The following is a 23243-nucleotide window of genomic DNA, read 5'->3' on the forward strand; positions in this document are numbered from 1 at the left end:
GATGGCAATCCTGTCCCATGCCAGCTCCTGGGGACAGACCCATTCCCTGCCTCCCCGGTGTAGGCAGCGGCTCTGGCAGAGGATGCTTGTGCTGGACGGGATGTAGGCACAGGGGGACGGAGCAGGACCCTGTCCCCTGGCTCGTGCCCTCCCGCCACTGCAGCAGCAGCACAGGGGTTAAACCCTGAAACTGGGACAGTTAATCTGGTTTCTCCCACCATATGGCCCTGCTAGCTGGGCTCCCGCATCACGGCCGCCTCCCTCTTGTGCTGATGCCATGCGGTGTGTGGCAGGGGGCATGGCCAGCAGCCCCAGCTCTGACCCTCTGCTGGCCAGCAGGGAGCAGATTAGGGGGGCTGGGAGGCGACAAGGGCTGCGGGTGGGAGATTAGGCACCGGCAGATGGATGGAGATCAAACATTTCACTCCACCTTGTTTACTACTCCCTCCTCAGCAGCAGCTGGGGACTCCAGCATGGGCTCTGGCTCTGTGTCCCTCCTATGGGCTGCAGTGGGATGGGGCTGGGGACACGATGCCCATGGCCTTGGGGTGTCCCAGCAGGGATGGATGGGCTCTCCCCTCACTGTGCTCCATCCTCACTCCAAGCAGCACCGTGGTGGCAGCCCCCTGTGCCCTCATCCCATCCCACCATGGAGCACTGGGTTGGAGCTGCCGGCAGCCACGGTGCTCACCCTGAGCATCGAGCTCCCTGTAACCCAGCGGTGTTTGCGGTGTTTACACCACCAGGGTAATTACTTTCTCTTTTTTTTTTTTTTTTTTAATAAATACGGATGTTGCCACAAGTAAACTCTAATGTAATAAAAGCTTTCTGCTGGATCCATAATTAATCAGCAAGCTGTGTAAGGCAGCGGGGGGAGCAAGCGGAAAACCTTCCCACCGGCATGGGCTGCAGGGCTCCCACCCAGCTGGGAGGGAGGTGAGGAACCACAGTGGCAGCTTGGGGACATCCCAGTGCCCTGGGGACCATTGCAGCAGCCCCACGAGCCCAAGGCCAGGGGGGTCCATGGGCAGGTAGGGCTGCGCTGCACATGGGTCTCAGCTTTTGTGGCGCCCGGCTGCTCTGCAGCAGCCGCAGGCGCTGGGTGTTTTGCTCCCAGCTGTGACAGCACATCTGGACTGACCCACTCCCTGGTGCGGTGTCCCCACTATGGAGAATGGGGCTGGGCACCGCGCGTCTCTCCCCATGGAGCCAGACGCCGGTACGGGGTGAGATGGCACCGCCACTGCTGAATAAACCATAACCCACTCCCCCGGCGCTGGTGTGGGCTGGGGCTGGCTCGGCACTGCCGGGTGGCAGCTCCCTCCCTCCCGGCCCTGGGGAGCAGCGTGTGGCCCCGGCAGCCCCTGGGATGGATGGTGGTGGCCCGGTGCTGTGGTGGCCACGGCTGAGCATTGTCTCTGGGGACGTGGCCGACTCCAGATGGCCGGTGGGCACCAGGTGCCGAGGGACGGAGCGGCAGAGGGTGGCTTGGGGTGGACATCTGCTGTACATGCAGCCAGCTGGCCCGGCAGCCTGCCATGGGCAGGGGGGGAGCATGGCCCCATCACCTGCCCTGGGCAGGGGTCCCTGCACAACATGGAGGGGCTGTGTAGTCACGAGGAACATCCTCTGTGGCACATGCATCCGTGGCTGTCACAGCCCTGTCCCCACTCCATGCACCTTGTCCCTGCCAGCCCCTAGACAACTGCAGGGACAGTGGCACCCCTCTGTCATCAGAGACCCCCCTGCGGGCACGCACCCCTGCTCACCCCCACGGGGGGGCGGGGGGGGGGGACGGTAATCCCTGCAGCCTGTGGGGACCAGGGGAGGCTGATGACAGATGGCAAGTGCAAAAAGGAGAATGAAAGCAGTGGTGGCAGGGCTGGAGCGGGCGGTGGCAGGAGACAGGCACTTTTGCAGGGCAGCACATGGGCACCAGGTGCCTGAACCCTCTGGTGGGGAGGTGGGCACCTGTTGGCACTGGGGGCTTGCCCAGAGCTGCCGGGTCCCTCCTGCAGCTGCTCTGCACTAGAGATCTGTGCAATGGGGAGGTGTGCAATGGGGAGGCATGCAATGGGGCGGGAGCTGTGCAACAGCCGTGCATTGGGGAGGCATGAAATAGGGAGCTGTGCAACAGGCGGGTGTGCAATGGGGAGCCATGCAACAGCCATGCAGTGGGGAGGTGTGCAGTGGGGAGGGTGCTGTACAACAGGGACGGAGTCATGCAATGGGGGGCTGTGCAATGGGAAGGAAGCCATGCAACAGGGCACCGTGCAACAGTGAGGGAGCCATGCAACGGAGAGCTGTGTACTAGGAAGACACGCAATGGGAGGGAGCCGTGCAACGGGGAGCTGTGCAATGGGAAGGCATGCAATGGGAGCTGTGCAACGGGGAGCTGTGCAATGGGAAGGCATGCAATGGGAGCTGTGCAACAGGGAGTTGTGCACTGGAAAGACGTGCAATGGAAGAGAGCCGTGCAACAGGGAGCTGTGCACTGGGAAGATGTGCAATGGAAGGGAGCCGTGCAATGGGGAGCTGTGCCATAAGGAGGTACGTGCTGGGAAGGTGTGCAATGGGGTGCAGCATGGCTGGCGCAGGACTGGGGGTGCGCACCTCACCATGGCTGGGCCCTGCCCAAGGCTGGGCTCCTGTCCCCGCTTCCGCTCCCAGCTCCGCTGCGCCTGGCTGGGCTGACGGCCGCCGGCCCTGGGTGGAAATGCACCTGAGGGAGGTGGGTGGGGGTCACCCCGGCCGCCCCGCTTCATGCACCGCCGCGCACAGCCGGAAAAACACAGCTCCAGTGGAGGAGTGGGCTGCGGAGTCTGGGAGGGGACAGCGCCAGGACACGTGCCACCAGAGAAGGGCCAGCACATGGCAGCCTGAATGGCACAAAGGCCCCATGCCTCTGTGCAAGGGGCTGCCCCGCTGCCCGCATCGTGGCTGGACCAGCAGCATCCCCGGCGCTAAGGCTGGCAAAGCCGTGCGGGGACTCCTGCTCCATCCCACCACAGCTGCTGCTCTGTGCCCATCACCCATGGGTGCCCCGGCCGTGTGCCAGGCTTTGCTGGGGGGCTGGGAAAGGGTCCAGCTGCCCCGCACAGCCCCCATTGCTGCGGAGACAAAAGCAAATCTGCAGCCAGACCGACCGAAAATAACAACCCGGGTGCCGCGGGGTGGGGGTCTGTGCTGCCCGGCTGCCCTGTGCCCCTTCCCGTGGGACACGCGTGGGGCTTCGCTCCAGCCTGGCTGGGTGCTGGACACAGCCGTGGGGCTGCGGCGGGAGCGCGATGCAGTGTTGCCATGGCTGGGGAGCCCCAGCTCAGCCGCCGCGTGCCACCACCGTGACTGCTATGTCCCCGGGATGTCCGCATGGCTGGGCATGTCTGTGTGTCCCGGGATGTCTCTGTGTCCCCGGGACATCTGTCCCCCGCAGGAGGCCCCATGGCTCCGGGCTCCGCACAGGCCATCCCTCAGCCATGCCATAATCCAGCTCCTTGGGCACCCCCCCCGGCAGAGCCACAGCTCCATGACATCACAGCCACCCGCCGTGACATCAGAGGCCACCGTGATGACGCCGCAGGGGCTGCAGTGACATCAGAGGCACGCTGCCAAGCCAGCGGGGGCCGCCGACCAGCCCCGCCCCCAGGGGGCGGTTTGGGTCCAAATCCCCGTAAAACGGGGGCGGGATGGGGGTGGAACGTTTGGGCGCGGAACGCGGGGGCCGCGGGGCCGCGTTTCCGCCGGAGCCCGTTCGCGGGCGGAGCGGTCCCGGGGCGCGGTGCCGCCGCCAGGTGAGGCCCTGCCGCGGCTGCGGGAGGCGGCAGGGGGCCCGTGGGCCGGTGCCGTGGGCCGGTGCCGTGGGCCGGTGCGGGCCGGGGCCCTTGTGCCCGGCTCTCCTCCCCTGCGGGTCCCGCCGGCCTGTGGCAGGGGCACCTTGCCGGGCGAGGGGAGGGCGGGTGTCGCTGCCATTAACGCTGTTTTTAATTAAAATACGATAAACGTTCCGTCAGGCGGTGCTTGGGGCGAGCAGGGGCCTCGGCTCGCCCCCTGCCTCGCAGCGGCCCGTGTGAGGGGGCTCAGGCCCACGTGCCTGCCGTAGTGTGGAAATCTGTGGGGCGAGGGGCTCCTGCGGCAGCTCTGAGGCTGGATGTGAGTAGGGTAAGGGGCAGAGAGCTGGAGGGGGGGAAATCCACCCGGGGTGAAAGAAGAATAAAGCCTGACCTTCTCGGGAGAGATGGAGCGGTTCAGCCTCATGGCTTCTAGCTGGGGTGACAACCCCCCCCCCCCCCCCCCGCCGTTTTCCCCTCCTGCTTCAGCCATGTGAGGCTGGGTGTGAGAGGCACGGTTTAGTGGTGGATGTGGCAGTCCTGGGGTAACACTTGTGCTTGATGCTCTTAAATGTCTTTTCCAACCTAAATGATTCTATGGTAGGGCATGAAAGGCCCATCTACTGCGTTGCCACCGTCTTCTGCCCAAGGCTCCCAGGGACAGACTTTGTCTCTAGGTTTGCTCTGCCAGACTCTGTGTTACCAGTTATCCCTGAGCAGAGGGCACCGTAAAGGGCACAGCCCCTGGTGTTCCTTCACCCTGACCCAAGTGTCTGTAAGCCTGCACACACGCAGTCAGCACTAGTTCTGTGAAGTCCATAAATGCGCAGGCCTGGCAAAAGGTGCTGTTGTTTATTGTTCCATTAAATCTGGACTGGTGCTGTGGTGAAAGGGGGATAATGTAATTTTTGGAAGGCGCTCTTCTGAAGCAGCAGCTAACACCTGCTCCAGAGCTGTACGAGGAACAGTGAGTGTGCCAAGTGCACTTAGCTGCAGTGGCCTGGAGCACGGCATGATCCTGGCAAATGGTTGATTCCAATTAATGCCCCTCGTAATGTCTGAGGCATTAACATCTCGGCAGTGAGCTGGCCTTGGGCGCAGGTTTGGTTTAGGTTATGAGTGGTGTTGCCTTTTTATATTTTAGTCTCTACAGAGAAGTGGAAAGATGTCATGCAAGTTTTGTCATGACCTGTTTTGGTTTTTTTCCATCCTGATGCTATATGTCATGAGTGCGCATGGTTACCGCACTCTGGGTTTAAAGCCCCTCTCACCCTCCCTCCCAGATGTTTCCGCACTAAATCACAAGTTTCTTTTGCAGAAGCAGAAATTGAGGTCAGTATGCAAAAGAAAATACATGCAAAGCCAATGTTGAGCTGGAAAAATGTTCTGAAGGTGGATGGGAGACTGCAGGGCTTGCAGCTATGTCTATGCAAAAATAAACACTGCTGCCTGTGCAGCCTGAGCTGGCTTAAGCCGTATTCAGCTCTTCCCTGTGTAGCTGCCAGTTTTCTGGATCCTGTTTGTTTCAGCTCCTCCCCATGGTGGGAAGCTGAGCTGGAAGGCTGTTGGAGTTGAGCTGCACCACTAATAGACTTTTATTAAAAATTTTTGTGCTAAATCAAGTAATTATTGCCAGTGTCAAGGAAGTGTCATGAACACTCTTACCGAGTGAGAAGTCATCATCCTTTGGCTATCTTCTCTTGTCATAGCATCTCTCTGGGGGATACTTCAGTGGTGGTGTTTAATAGCAGCTGTTAGATAGGCCGTGCAGTAAATCCCTTTCTCTTCTGCCACAGCCCTGTGATTTCCTCTGTGCTCCCATGTTGGTGTCAGTTTCTGTATGGAGAGGGTGCTTGTTCTTGCTGAGTTTCCAGCCAGAGATCCATGCTACGTGCAGAAGGGGGGTAGGGTTCTTTGGAGGCATCTCCTCAAGTCCTTTCAATTTATCACTTTGTCCTCTCAGTTTATCACTTCTTCCTCTTGTCTTTGTGTGCCAGTGGTCTCCTCTGCAAGGTGTTCCTGTAGTCCCTTGAGGTTTCTGTCTCCTGGTTATATTCTTAAGGGTTTTGTGCTGTGTGTTAACTTTTTCCATGATATTTCTGTGAGATGATCCAGGTAGTGTCCAATACTATTACATATGCCTTTCCTTTTGAAAGAGAGAGGGATGATAAAAAGAGGGATAAAGAGCAAACTTCTGTTATTTCTCACCAGTCACCACAAAAGCTTTTTTGCTAACTTCTCCCATGAGTGGATAGGTTAATGTCATCGTGCTGTCTAAGCACAATGGCAGAATAGGCAACGTTTGTGCCAGCCCATGGTCTTCCTGTAAATTCTTTACTGGCATTGGTATTCCTCCCCATTCCCTTTTGGAGATTTTCTTTGTTGAAATGCCCCTGTGCATCATGTCACAGCTCTTGCTACAGCAGAATGGCTGGAGTGATGGATAGGCTGGGCTCAGATGAAGCTCTGGCTGCCCAGGTGAAGCCTGATGCCACGGCTGAGCTTGTCCTGATGCTCTGCCTGGCTCTGGGTGCTGCCAGGCTGGTAGTTTCAGAAGTGCAGTACCAAACCCACAGGTCAGCATGTGTGTGGCTGTGCTTCCCTGCTGCTGTTTGCTGGGAAAACCAGCTGCTCGGTGTGAGCAGGGCTGTGGCTGTTTGGGAGCTGCTAACCACTTGGTCTGTCACATAAGAAAGCTTTTGAGCTGAAGCAGGGTTTGTGATGGATGACCCATCAGTTGGGAGGGTTTGGGCACTTTCCTGAACTTAGATGTGCTGTTGCTTGAAGGAAAGCTCACACAGGAAACAGTCCTCCATGGGGCTAAACCTTCTGTGTCTAGCTCCGTGCTGCCTGACTTGAAGCACAGAGCAAGGCAATGGTTTACCAAGGTGGTGGAAACTGCAAATTGAGAGCTAAGGACTGTGGCAATTATTTAATTTCTTTAAATGCTAGTTTCACTGAGTTAGAACGGCACCTCAGGTAGCCACCACTTAGTGTCCTAAGATTACTGATCAATGAAAACTGTTTCTCAAAGTTAGATTGTTTTTTTAGGGATGTGGAGACTACTTAGGGAAGGGTCTCTGTTTCCTGTTCCATCCAGGCAGGGCCTTAGCACACTGGGAATGCAGCAGTCTGAATCATAAACATTAATAATACAGTGGGTATTATTCAAATGAAGGCTGCCACTTTTCCTTTGTGGGAATAAACCTGGGTAATTGCTGCACATACTTATCTGTTCCTATAATTGCTTTCTGCAGAATCACTTCAAAACAAGCGGTGCTGGCAGGATGCTGGTCTCCCTGCTCTTCCCCCAAGTGAGCCAGCCCCTTCGATGCCTCGTCCGGGACTTGCACCGTTGCAGATGGGGGTTGCGTGGGCAGAATAGGGCTGGCTGTCCCCACAGGGGTCTGCAAACCACGTTGGCAACCTACAGCAGCGATGTTACCCCTGTCTTCTCTAGGGCTTTGGCTTTCGGAGATAGAATCGCCATCGTTGACCAAAATGGTGAGCACACTTACAGGGACCTTCTCAGCCAGAGTCTACGCTTGTCCCAGGAGATCTGTAGAGCTCTGGAGTGCTCCAGCCAGGACTTGAAGGAAGAGAGGATCTCATTTTTGTGTCCCAATGATGCCTCATATGTGGTGGCCCAGTGGGCTTCCTGGATGAGTGGGGGCATAGCAGTGCCCCTTTACAAGAAACACCCTGTGCAACAACTGGAGTATGTGATTCAGGATTCACAGAGCGCTCTAGTCATCGCAGCAGAGGAATATGTGGGGAAAATAGCCCCTAGTGCGGAGAAGCTGGGGGTCCCACTTCTGCCACTTCTTAGGTCTCATAGTGATGGATCCACAAGTCATGCAGCAGTGGAAGAGGGTCCCTTGACAACATGCTCCTCATGGAAAGACAGGGGAGCCATGATAATCTACACTAGTGGGACAACAGGAAGACCAAAAGGTGTCCTCAGCACCCATGAGAATGTGCAAGCTGTGGTGAGTGCTGCTTTCTCTCTGCAAAGTTAATCTCCAGTTACAGAGGTCTTGGCCTTCAGAGGTGATTTGGGGCTGCAAACTCCAAAGCACAGCACACCTTAGCACAACCGAATTCCTGCACGGAGCTGTGGGGCTGTATCTTGGGAGTCCTCAACACTTTTAAGATGAACACACAGAAGAGCGTTTGAGGCTCTAAACTTGGTCCTTTTGGTGTTGCTGGGCTTTAGCTGAGGCAGATGGACTCTTCTCCCTGCTTTCCTGGAAAGCAGAAGGAATGAGACCGCTTTCTTTGCAGTTTTCTTTTCTCCACTGTGACTAGGAAAGAATCTTTGCCCCTAACAGGAATATAACTTAGCCCAGCCCAGTACTGTGTGAAGTCTGTGCATTATTCAGCTATATATCCCCAAGGCAAAAAATCCATTAGCTCTCTGAGCCAAAAGGAATTAAAAGTTTGAATGAGCCTGCTGACTACCTCACCAGTTGGTTATCACTGCCTGCAACTGATAGACTCATGCCATTAGGGGAAAAAGGGCAGGGAATACATCGTGCCTTACGGATACCTCCAAAAGCTTACTGGGTGCTCAGATACCGCAATGTCGGGAGTGGTATGAAAGCCTTGATGGATAGAGCCAGGGCTTGGCTATACTGGGCAAAGAATCTGTTCCCTTACAAATATGCTGATGATTTGGGAGGTGGCCTGAGCAGTCACCATCTTTTGAGCTGTCTTGCAAAAAGCCTAAAACCTGCTCCCTGCCCTGTGGAAGAGGGTTGTGAATGACATGACTAAATTCCACTCTTCAAATGCTTCTTTTATTTTTAGATGGCTGGAAATAAGCTTTCCAGTTGCTAATGCTGGGCTCTGAGGAGCATTGTTCACCCAGAAGCCTGAGGTCTAACACTTTAGATAATTATGCCTTCATAGCAGAGTATTTTAGAAGCTTGATATACTAATATTTTTTTGCTAACATAAAGCCTACTTTCTGTTTTATTAGACAGTGATTTTCTGCTCCTATTGACTATCCCTTACAGGTATTGAAAGCCCAATGTCATTGGTGTCCAAACTATGTCTACAGAGTTCTGGGAAGATTAATTTTTTGCTTACAATTTCTGCCAATGCTGTGTGTGCAGCAGCAGGCTAATAGTTTTGTAGGCCTTGCTTAAAATCACTGTTGACTATTTCTCAGTAATGAGGAAGGACTTTGCTGATGCATATGAAGACACGTACTGACAAGTTGTGTCTTCTATTTATATAGATTATATTGTATGTTGTGGTGGGAATTTTGCTTGTGCTAACCCTAAAGGAAAGGGGTTTTTGTGCCCAGGCATCATTCCAGGAGGTGTGGGATTTCTGCCGCCAGCTGTGCCCAGGGGATCTGGGGTGCAGATACCTTGGGCTTTTCAAGCAATGAGAGTCTTTCCTCCTGCCCTAATGCTGGGTTGTATGTTTTCTTCTGCAGACCACAGGACTGGTTGAAAAATGGGAATGGAAGAAGGAGGATGTTATTCTGCATGTGCTGCCTTTACATCATGTCCACGGGGTGATCAATAAGCTCCTCTGTCCTCTCTGGGTGGGAGCGACGTGCATCATGTTACCCGAATTCAGTGCACAGATGGTAAGCCTGGAGGGATTGTGCCGTAGCCTTTGAAATTCAGCAGTAAGACCCCATGCATTGTAATTAGAGCAACTTTGGAAATAAGTTCTTAAAGACTTCCAGTCTCTTTAGCTATTGGCTGCATGTGGTTCGCAGTGTCCATTAATAAAGCTTTTAGTTGAACACTCAGTTTTGGGGTAAATGTGCTGTTCTGGAGGATACAACTTGTTTAAGTGTGATGTATGTTATCATAATGCTAGGCTGCCCCTCCTCGTGATGTTGAGGGTCTCTGACTAAAGGTGGGCTTCTATATACCCACTAAGAGCATGTGCACCTGGAATAAGGGTTGTTAATTTAGTAGTACCAGGGAAGGTGGCAATACTGGATTTTTCTCCTGCATGTTAGCTATGTGCTGCTTGAAGCTATGCTGCTTGTGGACATTTTTAGTAGCCCGCATTTTTTTCCCTTCCAGTCCTGTGTCCTCTGTGTTTTATATAACATTACATGACAGAACACATGCTTTAGTTTCTTGCAGTCCAAGTAAGAGAAGTGCCGCTAGTCATCACTTGCATGCAAGCATTGCTCTTCCTCTGTGGAGAAACAAGTGTTAACAGATCTGTTGGTTTAGACTCAGTGATATGCGAGAGAGTTTGCAAATAGAGAGCTTCATGCAGCCTTGCAGGAGAGGTGGCAGGAGGGAAACCTTGCTTGAATACAGTAGACATGCTTATAATGTTGTTTTCTAGCTGAGACAGGAAATGCCAGTCCCAGTGCTCTGCTTCTCTTTTGTTCCTTGCTGTGGTGGCAGGCAGCCGACCTAAAGAGAGGAAGAAAAGGGGCAACCAACGATAAGGTAGAGCAGTTTCTACAGTTACCAGCCCCTGGGATCCAGTGCTGTTCATCTGCATCTCCCAGTGTTGTGGGTGGTATGAGAGATGTCGGAGTCTGCAATGTCGCTGTTAACGGATCAATTGGGTTTTCAGGTGCTGCTGCCAACTCGTAGCGGGAAGGAGACGTGCATTGTTAGTACAGAACTCCTTGGGAAAGTGAAAAAAGAGCCTGTCAAGCCTGTGCTTTGTAGCTAAACAGGCCGCTTTGCCTATTAATATTTATTCATATGCTGGGTGGCCTTGTTTGGCCGAAAGGACAAGGTGCAAAGGTGTGGGATACACCCAGAAGCCTATGACTGTGCTGCTGCTAGGCAAGGGTGAGCCAGGGCTCTGATCTGAGCAACTGCAGGACCATGTGATTCTTCATTGCTTATTTCTGCTTCTCGGAGAAACAACCACCGAAAATGCACGCTTCCTTTCTTGTTTCAAGATGGCCCTGACACCTGAACACCGACTTGCTGCCCGAGCACTGGTGCTTTGGTGGGGAACAGGCCCAGAGTCCTGGAAGGGCAGCTCTCTGCATTTGCATTTCCAGAGTAAATAGATAGGATGCCGTGGTAGAAGAAAGCAGGAAGGTCCCTTGGCAGCTGTAGCCAGTGCTCTCCTCGTTGGTCACTGCCAAATTGCCTTCATCTGTCTTTAGGGTGTCTCCCCAAAAGCTCAGGGTTCAGTAGGGATGCGTGCCCCACGAGAGCTGGAGCTCAGCATGTGCCCAGCCCTGGTGATGCTGGTGAGGTGGCAGAGGAGCGTGCTGGAAGCAAAGCCAAGCCCTCTGGAGGGCGCGTTTCTCCACGTCCTGTGCCATCGGTGATTGATTGTCCCTTACACCCTCGCGTGTTTCTCTGCTCTCTGCCGACATCTGCAAATGAATGAGCTGACGTTGAAGGATGGGTTCAGGTTCGGGGGGAGTTGGGCACCCCGCCTGCCTCTTCTGATCAAAGCTCTCCCCCAGCCTTGACAATCAAGGGCAAGTGGGGACAGGGCTGGAGACATCCGCTTGACCCTGGAGGTTGAACTTGGGCAGGGAGGTCGGCGTGGCAAGCGTGCCTGCTGCAGCGAGTGCCGTTCCGAGGGTTCTCAGGTGCGTTCAGGCTCTGAAGAACGTAATTTGCTTTTCTCCTTTTTTTTATTCCCTTTATTTTTCCGAGGGCCTCCCCTGGGAGCTGAAAGTGGTTTGATCGACACTACAAAGAAAGCACATGAGGGTAAATAAGGCTTTCTTGTGGAGTTTAATGCAAGCTGCCTTTCAGTTCCAGTCTATTTTCACCAGCTGTTTACAAAATGCCTTTTGCTACTGAAATCAGCTTTCAGAAAAGCAGCAGAGTTTCAGTGGAGAATTTTGCAAAAGGAGCCTGGGTTTTGCTGTGTGGCTTTTTTTTTTCCTTCACTGCACCTTGAGAAAGCAGCCAATTATAGTGTGATATAAAGAAACTCGAATGGCAGCTAAAACACTTGACAGGCTGATCAAAACAAGGCTAGGAACTTACTCTCAACCTGCTGCAGACATATTTAGCCTTGAGTGATACTGGCAAGGGTTCAAGAGAAACCGCAGCAGCATGCCCAGTGTGTGTTTGGTTTCTAATCACTAACACTTCATTATACAAAATAAATACTTTATTATTACAGTGTTTATTAAATTACATAATTTGCGGCGTGCCTTATAGTCATGGATACAGATGCCAGTCTGGTTTTGGTGGTCATAATAATGCTCTTTTTTTTTTCTGGGTTAAAGATGTTTCAAGCCCCGGACTAAGGCTTGCTTGTCGTTCCCTGCAGTGCAGTGTTAGGAGGTGGCATCTTTCAGACCCTTCCATCTGCTTTTGGTAGCTGTCCAAGGAAAGGTTAAAAATCAAAACTGTGGAGTAACCCCAGTGTCCTGACCAACGTCCGCTCTCTTACTAAAATAGCATCTGATGTCCGTGGCAGCATGCAAGCTATTGCAGGGGCCACAAGGGCTCATTAAAGTGTATTGAGGTGCCTCAAGCGTGAAAGTTGCTGCATAAAATCAGATTCTTTTTATTAAATGAGGACATCCATTACTTTGCGCTAGCTACTGTACATGTTATAATTCACTTTATAGCACCATCTGTTAAGACTGTCTTGCTTAAGCCTTTCGTAGCATCTTTTTATTGTAAGTTATTAAAAAATATGGCTGCATCTATTAATCATGTATTAATGAAGGGTTTATAAATGGACCCTTAGTTTCCAGCATTACAGTCTAGTTGTATGTGACGTGCTAAGTCATCTGGTGTGTGTACTCCTTGGGGTGCAGTGTGTCTTCACGGGGAGCCCTTCTCGGGCTGCTGCCCACACTCCTGCCTGGAGACTGTAGGAGCAGCACCTGGTGCTCCTGCCTGTGCTTCTGGTGCTTGGGAATAACAGCGCTGACTGGGCAGGGGAGACGTTTCGGTGCTGCTGTGGGCATGTGGACTCTGGAGCAGGCAGGAAAGCAGCAGTGAGCCTGAAAGTGCATTCCTCCCAGCAGCTGTGTGGGGCCAGGGTGGCTCTGATGTTGTTGTTTTTCCTTTTTCAAGGATGAGAACTGTGAGGGCAGAAACCTCCTTGGGAGCCACAGCAAGCTGTAGCCTAAGCATCCCTATATGATCCTCCCATCATAACTTGCTTCCAAGCGGAGTTTACTTCTCCAGCTGCACTATTCCTGTTTGCAGACAGCCAGCATTTATCAGCTGCATCTGAACCTGTTTGAAATGCCTGCCTTTTTTTCTTGTGTAGGAGCAGAAGTTTAAAAGATGCTGGATTTGTACAATTCTTGTGCAGATTAGTGGCCAGAGGAGAAGAGATTAATGCCTGTGCTTAAGGAAGGAGTGCAAGGTGAGCCTTCTCCTTACTGGGTGTCGGAGAAAGCCCGTGAGCAAGTGCTTTTTGAAGGCTGCTGTGAGCATCAGGGCTTGCAGACACTAGAGCATCCATTCCCTAGTGACTCCCCCTCTCCATCTCCTTTCCCTGCATCAATTCAGTGATGGCTGCTGAGGCTGAGCTCGCCCTGTGTTGTGACTGTTACTCGATGGAAATGTCAGTGAGTCTGGAGAGAAGCTGGGCATCCTCCATGCCAGTGCTTTTGCTGTGACAGTCACACGTTGATGGCCCTGTTTTGGACTGGGACTCAGCTGTGCTGGGCACCCTGCAAACAGGAGCCTTTTGGAATGAGTTGTGAGGTCAGTGTCGGCTTTGCAGGATCCTCTGCTGAGGCTTTTGGCTGAAGTGGATCCACTCTTGAGTTTGAACCATGGGAATGGCTTGTCTTTTCTGTGGACCACCTCTGATCTCACCTTAAGGGAAAGATGTTCTCTGTCAGCTCTTTGCAATGATAAACATGAGATCAGATCCCAGGCGGTCTTTCAGTCTTAAGTGCGGATTGGGAAATAAAAGTATTCAAAAACATGGAGGTAAAAACTTGCTCTGAGTGATGGGGGAAGCTTATAGAAATGTCAGCTCTGCGTGACCTAGTTGTGGGGTGTGCTGTCCACTTGGCTCTGCTGGGTGGGTTTCAAGCTGTGGTGTGCTGCCTGCAGAATGACAACACTGTCTGTGCCCTGCAACTGCTTCCATGATAAATACACTGAGATGCAGATTTACTGCCCTAAAGTTCCAAAAGGAGCTGTTGTTTTGGTGCCAGCATTACTGCATGTCTGACTTAAGGTGCCTCCAAGGACCAAGCCCTCTAAAATTCATACCCAGTTTTACAATGTCACACACAAAGCCATCAAAATTGTTAATCTTATTTGGACCCTTCTTTCTAGTGAGATGAGAATGATGAGTGCCCAAAGCTAGCATGTGATTTGGGACTAGCTTCTCCTGATGTGTTGTGTGCTGTCACCTGTGGCAGCTTTTATCCCGTGGTGGGAGGGTGCTGCAGACCTGATCCTTGTAAAGGTTGTGCGTGAGGTGTTGCTCCAGGGTTACTGCTGCACTACACTCCTGATTTCCTCATGAAGCCAGCAGCCTGCAAGCTGCTTCTGCAGGCAAACTGTTTGTCCTTGCTGCTGCTATTATCTGTGCAAACCAGGCTGGGCTGAGGCTGGGCACTGGTGCTTTATACCTTCGCTGGGCTGTGCAGGGAGATCTATGGCTCAGCAGTCACAGTTGCCTCTGGGAAGGAGAAGCATGCACTGCAGTGAGCCTCTCCCCTGGATCTGTCACTTCTGCAAACATCACTCTGGGCAGCTTTTTTAGTTTATTTTAAAAAGAAAAGCAGATCCAAGCAGAGGAGTCTGATCTCCAATAACCGAGCACTGCTAAGATGCTGCTGGCAGCGTGCTGGGGATTGTCTCTCCCATCCAGTTTCAGCTGGAGAAAGGCAATTGTCTTTTCGTCTGTTAATAGGAGGCTTCAGAGGAGTAATTTTATTTCAGACTCAAAGAGGAGTTGATGGAGGGAGGAGCAGGTCACTAGTGAATGGATTATGTTTGATCACTTCTTGCAGACCTGGCTTTAAAAAGTTAGAGTTTTTCTCCCCGTCTCCCCAGATCTGCCGTCTGTCCTCAGCATCTGTTACGGAGTAATGTCTTTTGATGTGTGTGTGGAAATATAAAAAATGGAACCAGAGCCTGTCATATTTACTTATATTATCAGGTCCCAGGGAAAGCACTTGCTCCTTTCAGTATGCCTACAGCATAGGAAGGGTTTAAAAGCTTCAGCCTGGAATGCAGAGGGGCCATCAAACTGCACTGATGAATAAATGATTAAAACCAGAGTCACGCAGAGCGCAAACAGTTTGGGGTTATAACAAACATGAGACGAAGCCACCAAGGGCCCAATTTCCCTTTGAAGAGAAGAATGTTTCTCTTTCTGCATATTGCTCACGACCGAGTCTGCGGCTCAGTCCTTGGGAGAGAGCAGAGCTCCCCTTGATGCTCTCCCGTCGTATGTTGTGCCTGTCTGCCTTTTGTCAGGGGTGAACTGGCGTCAGATGCGGGTGTATGGTCTTGCCATCCCTTCGGTGCTTCCGAAGAGTTACGAGAGCTCTCTGTCCTTGGTCTGAGGCACCGGGTCTCGCCAAACAAGGAGCTGGTTCAGCTGCAGCCACATTGATGCCTGTTGCTCTCACAGATACTCTGAAAATAGCAGAGAGCCTTTTTCCTCACCAGCGATGCTACCCGCATGGCAGCGATCAATGCAAAACACAAACCCATCTCCCTGATCAAAAGGGAAGTAAAGGGATGATTTAACTTTGCATTAGAGGTATTGTTACTTTTGAAAAGGTTTAAAAAAAATTCAATAACAACTGAAAATGATACAATAATTTTATAGAAGTGAAGAGCTGTTGTATCTGTTAGAGGCAGCAACGCAGGCTGTCTATTACCAGTTTGTGGTCTGATGGGAAAATCCATGCTGATATTCGCTTCCTTTATGGCTTTTGGGCATTGTTGCTTGGGTCTCTTCTGGATGTTTTTGGGAGTCTTGTATCAGGCAAATTCTTGCAGGATTTAGCATGCAAATGGTTGTTGCCATCTCCTCTTCTTTTTTTGCATTAGAAGATGTCTGGGTGTTGGTAGATTTGGTGTTTTCTGTCTAGCTTAGGGTATTGCACATGTCCCTCTGAAGGTGAGGCCATTGTAAAGGGGGGAAAAAAATTACTGCCTTTTCTCCTCTGTGCTTGCATCTCTTGATTCAGGTGATCTCAGCAGATCTGGAGGCTGGTTGGGAAGGTTGCTGTGTGAAATGACCATCTCTTGGAGCAGCTTGTGTGTTCCTCTGTTGTCATTCACCATCATGCCATCTGTGTGCTGGAAGGAATACGTGGGAAAAAATCTTACAGCTGTGTCTCACTGAGGTTGTTTTGTACCCACTGGTGTAATCTTCTCTCTTTTTTTTTTTTCATTTGCTGATGGCAAAATCCCACTGGCCAGCCCATGGAACTGCCCAGATATGCTTTTGTGCAGTGTGAGGGGAAGAAAATCAGGAATGTCGTGCTGACGGGAAGACTCTTGGGAACAGAAGGTCTCCCACTTCTTTGCTGGCTCAGGCAGCCCTGTCCTGTAAGCCCGCCCTGGGCTTTTGCTGCCGTTATTGCTGTTCCCACTCTTGCTTTCTTCCACTTAGAGACTTTTTGTGTCAAGCCCTTGTTTATTTTAAAAGGAATCTTAGTCCATCTCCTGAACATATTCCATGGGAAGACTGCTGCTTCCCTTGTGTCCAGTGAACACTCATTGTAAAGTCCGGCAACCCTGGCATGCAGTGCTGTGTTTGCCTCCAGAATCCATGGCTTTTTAAAAGCACTTGGAGTCCTGAGGTATCAGGAGAGCAAAATAAAATGAAATGACGGGCTGCCAATAAGCTGTCCACAGGTAATTGATGTGGTGATGGTGACACATGGGATAACGAAGAGCGAGATTGATTGTGCTGCTGTAAACCTGACGGTGTTGGAGGATAGTGTGCTGGATGGGCAAAGCAGGCCTCTTGTCCAAGCCCTGGGATTGATTGATTAGTCCCAGGTAGTGAGACTTTCCCAGATCCTTCTCTCAAACCGTGAAGTTATAGTTATAAAACAGAAATAGCTGTTACAGCTGGCTGGGCAGTGACAAGCCCTACGGACAGCTCAGGGTCTGCGGAGAGTTTGGGGCTGCCAGCTTTGTACCACGGCTCGGTGCTTAGTACCATTAAAACACGTGGGAAGGATCCAGATTTGGCTGAGCAGGAACAGAGCAGGTGGAGATGTTTGGCTGTCAGCAGATCACCCCGGCAGCTGGTGGCACAAATCCAAAGGCAGCTGCTTATCTTCAGGAAGGGGCTGTTGCTGGAGCGAGTCAGACTGACACAGAAAAAGCCACTCCTGTGACTGGCGCGGTGGTGGGGAGGAGTTTATCTAGGGCAGGAGTTGAGTAGGCCTATGAGGACAGGGGACTCTGGGGTGCAGGAGAGATCATCTGTGTTTTGGAGTGATGGGTTTGGGGGTTTTTTCAGATCCAAATCCATGTGAAAATAACTGCTGCGTTGGCCAGACTGGAAGTCTGCCTGCGCTCCTCACAGCTGCTCTGGACTGGTGAAGGCAAAAGAAGATACCACAGCAAGGATCGAACAGCCCTGAGCATCTGTTTCCGTTCAATTCTTTCGGCACAGTCCTGATCCCTGCTTACCATCACTCATCTCGCCATGCCCAAAGCAATGGCTCTAGGAAGCACCAGGCTGGGGAGAGCAGGTCCGTGCATTCAGCCCCTGGCTTTGGGGATGTCCTTCTCCATCCTGCTGCATGGAATGGGACAGATACTGGGGCACTGAAGAGAAAAAAGATCTTTAGGAAAAGAGGCTGGGAGCGGTATCGTAGGGGTTAGATCCTTCTGAATTTCTAAATGCAGTTTTGCCTGTTTCGGCTTGTTTTAGGGGATCGTGCTGGTTTCTGCAAGGGAGTGCAATGTTCCCTCTCCAGACATGTCACCCGTTGGTCTGGGCAAGCCTTGTTCCTCCTCTGCTTACCCTGATTCTGAGGGGATCTTGCAGTGCTCATGTCCCAGCTCCCAAGGTGTCCAGGGGTTTTCCACCTTGTGCGTTTGTCTCACCCCATTGAGGACCATCTCCAGGCTCGGAGGCAGCGTGAACTCCCTTCTGTTTGGCAGGACGGTGTCTTTGTTGGATGTGTCCTGCTCTATTAAGAATAACAACATGGTGGTGGTTGGGGTTTTTTTAGGAGTTGATTGTTCTGAAGCAGTGGAGTGAGAGATGTGGAGGGAGGCGGCGCCAGTGCAGCGAAGTAGAAAGTAATGAAATAGAGCCCGAGCAAGCAGGACAGAGGGAAGTGGGCAGAGTGACAGCATGAAGGAGAATCACTTGTTCACCTTCAATCAATTCCTGCCTTTTCTCGCTGTCGCACGCGCCTGTGTGCAGCTGAGCATATGTGGGCAGGGAGGGGAGAGGCGGTACGTGTTGTCAGGAGCTGTTAGGAAATACATTTGTCAACAACGGGGCAGGGACCGGGGCAAAAGGAAAGAGGTGGCCGTCACTGTAGCCTTTTATTTATTGATGTCTTCGGATCATTCCTGTCTTGGGGAAGAGCTTACCTAGGGGGAAGAGTGGTGAGGTGTGGAAGGAACGGGCCCAGTTGCAACATTTATGGCTCCTACTTGTTTCTAGCTGCTCCTAGGTGGGGCTGCTCAGCCAGGGCAGACCCCTTAGTCTTCATCCACTCCAGGAGCAGAGCTAGCTCCTGGAATTTGCCTCTATTTGTATTTCCCACAGGTCAGCAGGAGTTGCAGCTGACAGACATCTGTCCCACAGGGGCCATTCCTCTTGGGAAGAGCATGGTTGGTGTAGTGGCCCTCCGGGCTAGCTGCTGCCTCCTGACTGCAGTTGGCTTACCTGAGGTTTCTGATGGCTGGTCTGAGCTCACTGGGGGCATTTGTCTCTGTACCCACGCCCCAGATGATGACCATTTCTGTTGCAGTGGAGTCTCACTCCCAGTTCCAGTGTGGTATCTCTCTCTCCAGCTCTGCCACCTGTCTTAAAAGCATTTCTCACTCAAAGGTTTGAGCCTGTGGGCTCATACCCGTGTCGTGTTCTTCAGATGTGGCATAGTGTCTTTCCAAAGAAGAGCTCCCATGCTTTGAAAGGCTGGTGGCTTTGTGTAGCCTTTAAAGAGCTGCGCATGATAAGGGAATTAACTGATTCTGTCATAAGCTTAAGGCTTCGTGAGCAAATTCTTGGCTGTAACATGAAAGTACTAAAAAATGCCATTTCCATTATCTTGTGCTCACTGAGAGTGAAAGCAGGTGGGTGATCCTCTGGTGGAATGAGAAAGTTGAATATCGTGCTTTGGGCAAAAAGGGCATGATGAAGGTTGAGAGCCATTGCTCCGGACGTGGATGAGGTGCACACAACAGGCTTTCAGTTGTTTGCACTTTCCAGAAGTCTTAGATAGCGGAGGTTTGGCTGTTTGTGACCAGCCCAGGGTGGCCTTGTTTTGGACAAGCCTGTTGCACTCCTGTACCTCAGTTTCTCCTTGCACCATACAAAGGAGCAGGGGCAGGGCTTACTGCCCTGTGAAGCATTTGTAGCGCCCTCACTTGTGAACCTCTTCTCAAAGGTGCTGAGGGAGTGTAGCATTGACAACGTGGACAATTGCTTCTCTCTACACTTTAGGTTGAGGTGTATTTTTATACGTGTGTGTCCTTCCTTTCTAGGTTTGGAAGAAGTTCCTAAGTTCCCAAGCTCCCTGTATCAGTGTCTTCATGGCAGTGCCCACTATCTATGCCAAGCTGATAGAGTATTATGACAAGCACTTCTCTCAGCCCCAAGTCCAGGATTTTGTGCATGCCTTTTGCCAGCAGAACATCAGGTGGGTGAGCAATGCCCCTTTGGGCAGGAGCTGCTGGTGGCTGGCTGTCTCCACAGTGGATCTGCCGAGTTTTCAGCATCACCTCTTTGCTGTGCTGGTGGTTGTTCTTTAGTGTCTCATTGGCAAGAATAAGGGTGACATTATTTAATTAAGAGCTAGTCTTGTATGGGAAAGCCAGAATGGGTCTGCACGCTCATTATGTCACCCTACATAGCACAAGACTGAGGACTTTGTCCTGCAACCCGAGGATCTTCTTTTAGGAAGCTGTCCTTTCTTAACTTAAAACCCATATCAGACAGAGAATATTCTGTATGTGAGGAACATCTTTGGTACTGGTTAAAAGGCTTTTGGGTGTCTGTCTTAAGGTTTTATGTAGGAACGGGCTTTATGTAACCCTGTGTTAGACTGCACATTCCCTGGAGCAAAGGTGATCTTGGATACTTGCTTACACGAGATTTCCTTGTGCAGGTTAATGGTGTCAGGCTCAGCAGCCCTGCCTGTGCCTGTCCTGGAGAAGTGGAAGAAGATCACTGGGCACACATTGCTGGAGAGGTATGGGATGACTGAGATTGGGATGGCGCTTTCTAACCCTTTGCATGGAGTTCGTGTCCCAGGTAGGAGTCTCTAGAGGGTGCACACTGTTTGGAGGCGTTTGGCTGTGAAGTGTTGTTGGGTTTTCTCATCACAGAGGGTATACATCTAATTGCTGTTTGTCATGATTGGGAACAGGCTACGGTAGGAACAATGATCCTGCTAGGGGAATTGGGATTGGGAAGCCAGGAGGGGGCATGGGCAGTGGCTGGTGGGTTTCCCTGGCTGTGGTGGATTGGCAAAGGTGTGTATGCAGAGCTCACGGTGGTGCATGATGGCCTGACCAGCCAGGCTGGTTCTGTCCAGGAGGCAGAGACCATACTGATGCTTTATTATTTCCAAAGCCTTAACAAGTTCAAGTACTGTGATGGGACTGCATCTTCAGCTTCTGCTCTATGGAGTTGTATTTATGTACAGTGTTGACACAGGATTCTCCACACAGCAGTTGTTGTCCAACTGATCAGTACTGAACACTTAAAATAGGATGTCTGCTCGCTCTTATTTTAGTGCAAGTTTCTTGACTCTTCAGGAATTAGAAATTGTCACACCTCATTGTACACTCTGGTTCTGTTCTCTCCTTGTCTTACTTGTCTTAGCTACACTTTGTGACTTCTCTCAATATCTGTACTTTATGTAACCTAGAATTAAATTGATCTGCAACATTAAAAATATAAAATGCCCTCACCCTCCCTTTGGTTAAAAACGTGGCCATCTGTCTGCCGAGCAACCCAGCCCACCACTATACCACCTTCTCCTCCCCGCATGCTGTCTGTGCAGGCATAGCACCATATGCATAGTCTTGGTCCCCAGTGTCCTGGGGGGACTGGTGTTACCCAGGGGGGCTGTGCTGGGCATCATGGCTTCCCACAGCATCCCAGTCCCCCGGGATGCAGAAGCCGTGCCCCTGCAGGGATCTCACAGGGAGAGAAGCCACAGCTCCCCTGTTCTGGCTCCTCTGCCTGAGAACAGCTCAGGGGCTGTGTGAAATGCAAACTCTAGCTTACTTCTGCACAGTAACTGTCATTCCTCCACCCCAGCCAGTCTTCCCTTCCTCCAGAAGTCTCATCCCTGCATGCAGGGAAACAAGATTCCCACCTGTATGAGCTTGAGCTGTCCGTGAGCCCCATGCCACAGGGTGACAGTGCTGAGATCACTTGAATGTCCCTGTGGCCTGATTATATTTGCTTTTAATTCATCTTCAGGAGGGAAGATGAGTGGAGGCTCTAGAAGTTTCCCAGGAGACAGAAGGAGAAAGGAAGTAAGACTGAAAGTGACATGGGCAAGACAGATGTTATCACCCAAAAGGGCAGCTCCTACTCCAGAGTTGCATGGCTCTGCTCCTGAATAGAGCTGAGGCAGGATCTGTGAGGGTACCAGTGTCTGCAGGGGAGCTGGGGGCAAATTCTGTTGTCCACCTACGAGCAGAGGGGCTGGTGACAAAGGCTGGCTGACCGTCACTCCAGCCACTGCCCAGGGGCTCACTGCAGCCCCAAGAGGGGAGAAAAGCATCTCACAAAGGTGTGGATCAGTGAGAGACCTTACAGAAAGAAGGATATAATCGAATAGGCTTGATTAATTTATTTCAGGAAGTGTCAGTTGGGAAGCAGATGGGTGAAGCTGAGGCATAATTTACTGGAGCTGTGAAAAAGCTTTTGATATAGTACCCCATTAGAGGCTGGGATGTAAGGTCACCAGGTACCACAGAGCATCCAGTGCAAGAGAGTCAGCTGAGAGTCAAATGCAATGAGGGGCTGGGTACAGGGCCTGGGCAGGAGGAAGAGTGAAGTATCCAGAAAAAAGACTTTAGACGGCACTGGTACTGGTGTTACAGGGACAGATGCTAGGCAGTGGTGACCACAGACCTGCACGCTGGCCAAAATGATTACTAGCTTTATTTTGAAAAAGGAGCACTGCAAGCATGGCACTTTACCCTGTGCATAAGTCCAGGGGTCCTCACGCTTGCCAGGGGATTTCTTCTGGAGTGGAAGCAGCACATGTCCTTTTCTGCTGCTTCATGAGCCTCTGAGGAGAGGTTCTGGGGCTTTCCTTGCCCGCTTCCACCCGCTTGGTGTGGCTGGGGAAGGGGTGAGTCCTCGGAGCCTGCCTGTCCTGCCCATGTCACCCCAGTGTCTCTGGCAGTGTGGCACTGCTCTCCACCAGCAGCACAGGTCTGAAGGGGCAGGGACAGCAGACGGGGACTTTAATTTACAGAAGAAGAAAAGATGAAAGATATGAAAGATAAATGTTTGCTTGTATATGGTTAAAACCCTGCTTAAAATGCCTCTGTTTTCACCAGCTCTCATTCTAATCCCCCCTGGTGCTGTTACTGTGAAGGGAGATGAATAATTCATGGACACAGAATGCCTCACTGGGCCTAATCACCACTTTAATTGGAGGTTTAGATCAGAGGCGGCTAATAGCTCCTACAGCGGGGACTCCGTGTATTGTTGACAGTGAGATCGTTGAGTGCCTTATCGTTGGCCTGTTTCAATTCTCCCAGGACACCACTGCACATAACAGCATTGAGGTCCCCAGATACCGAAGGACACAGACCGCAGGGCCAATTAAATTTATCTGGGAAGAGCTGACAACTTTTTTAAACAGAGGAGAACTGGTGAAAGAATAATAGTGTCACTCCTTCCCGACTGCAGCCTGGCTGATGCTGGCTGAGCTGACACTGCGGGCATGTTGCCAGCATTTCTTAACATTCAGGAGCCTGCAAATTGGAGAGAGCTGGGAGGGAGCAAGAGGGGAAGGAGCAGGGATTTCTCCCCAGTTTCCCCTTGGGAGTATGGCTGGGCAAAAAAGGAAGCCAGTGCTGAGTGTTGACTGCCTTCTGATCACCCTTGATTGTGGTCTTGGTGAAGCCAGGACCTCTGGTGCTGTTCCTTTGGGAACAGGCTCAACCTTCTGCTGACCTGTTGGAGTCGGCACGGCATGCATCTTGACAAAGCAGATGGGCCTGAGAAGCTCCAGTCATTGTTTTTGCACAAATGTGATAAATACTGTCAGGTTCATGTAGCTCTAATCAATGTTGTGTGAGCATTTTCAGCCTTTACAGATGT

General features: G+C 51.5%; 1 protein-coding gene across 5 annotated transcripts in view; it reads left to right on the forward strand.

Annotated features, from left to right (window-relative positions):
* The first annotated feature begins 3705 nt into the window (after positions 1 to 3705).
* ACSF3 (acyl-CoA synthetase family member 3) overlaps positions 3706 to 23243 on the forward strand; it is a 66220-nt gene continuing 46682 nt past the window's right edge. Inside the window, exons 1-5 of one of the 5 annotated variants that reach the window (XM_055726718.1) lie at positions 3706 to 3791; positions 7085 to 7816; positions 9274 to 9429; positions 19433 to 19587; positions 20056 to 20201. In XM_055726718.1, coding sequence (XP_055582693.1) covers positions 7115 to 7816; positions 9274 to 9429; positions 19433 to 19587; positions 20056 to 20201 — 1159 coding nt within the window. In that variant the 5' untranslated portion in view covers positions 3706 to 3791; positions 7085 to 7114. Of the gene's footprint in view, positions 3792 to 3948; positions 4150 to 7084; positions 7817 to 9273; positions 9430 to 19432; positions 19588 to 20055; positions 20202 to 23243 lie in introns of those variants that run through there. The other 4 variants (XM_055726716.1, XM_055726717.1, XM_055726715.1 and 1 more) reach the window with 4 other exon arrangements.

This window comes from Falco cherrug, chromosome 14, assembly GCF_023634085.1.
Source record: "Falco cherrug isolate bFalChe1 chromosome 14, bFalChe1.pri, whole genome shotgun sequence".
Taxonomy (NCBI): domain Eukaryota; kingdom Metazoa; phylum Chordata; class Aves; order Falconiformes; family Falconidae; genus Falco; species Falco cherrug.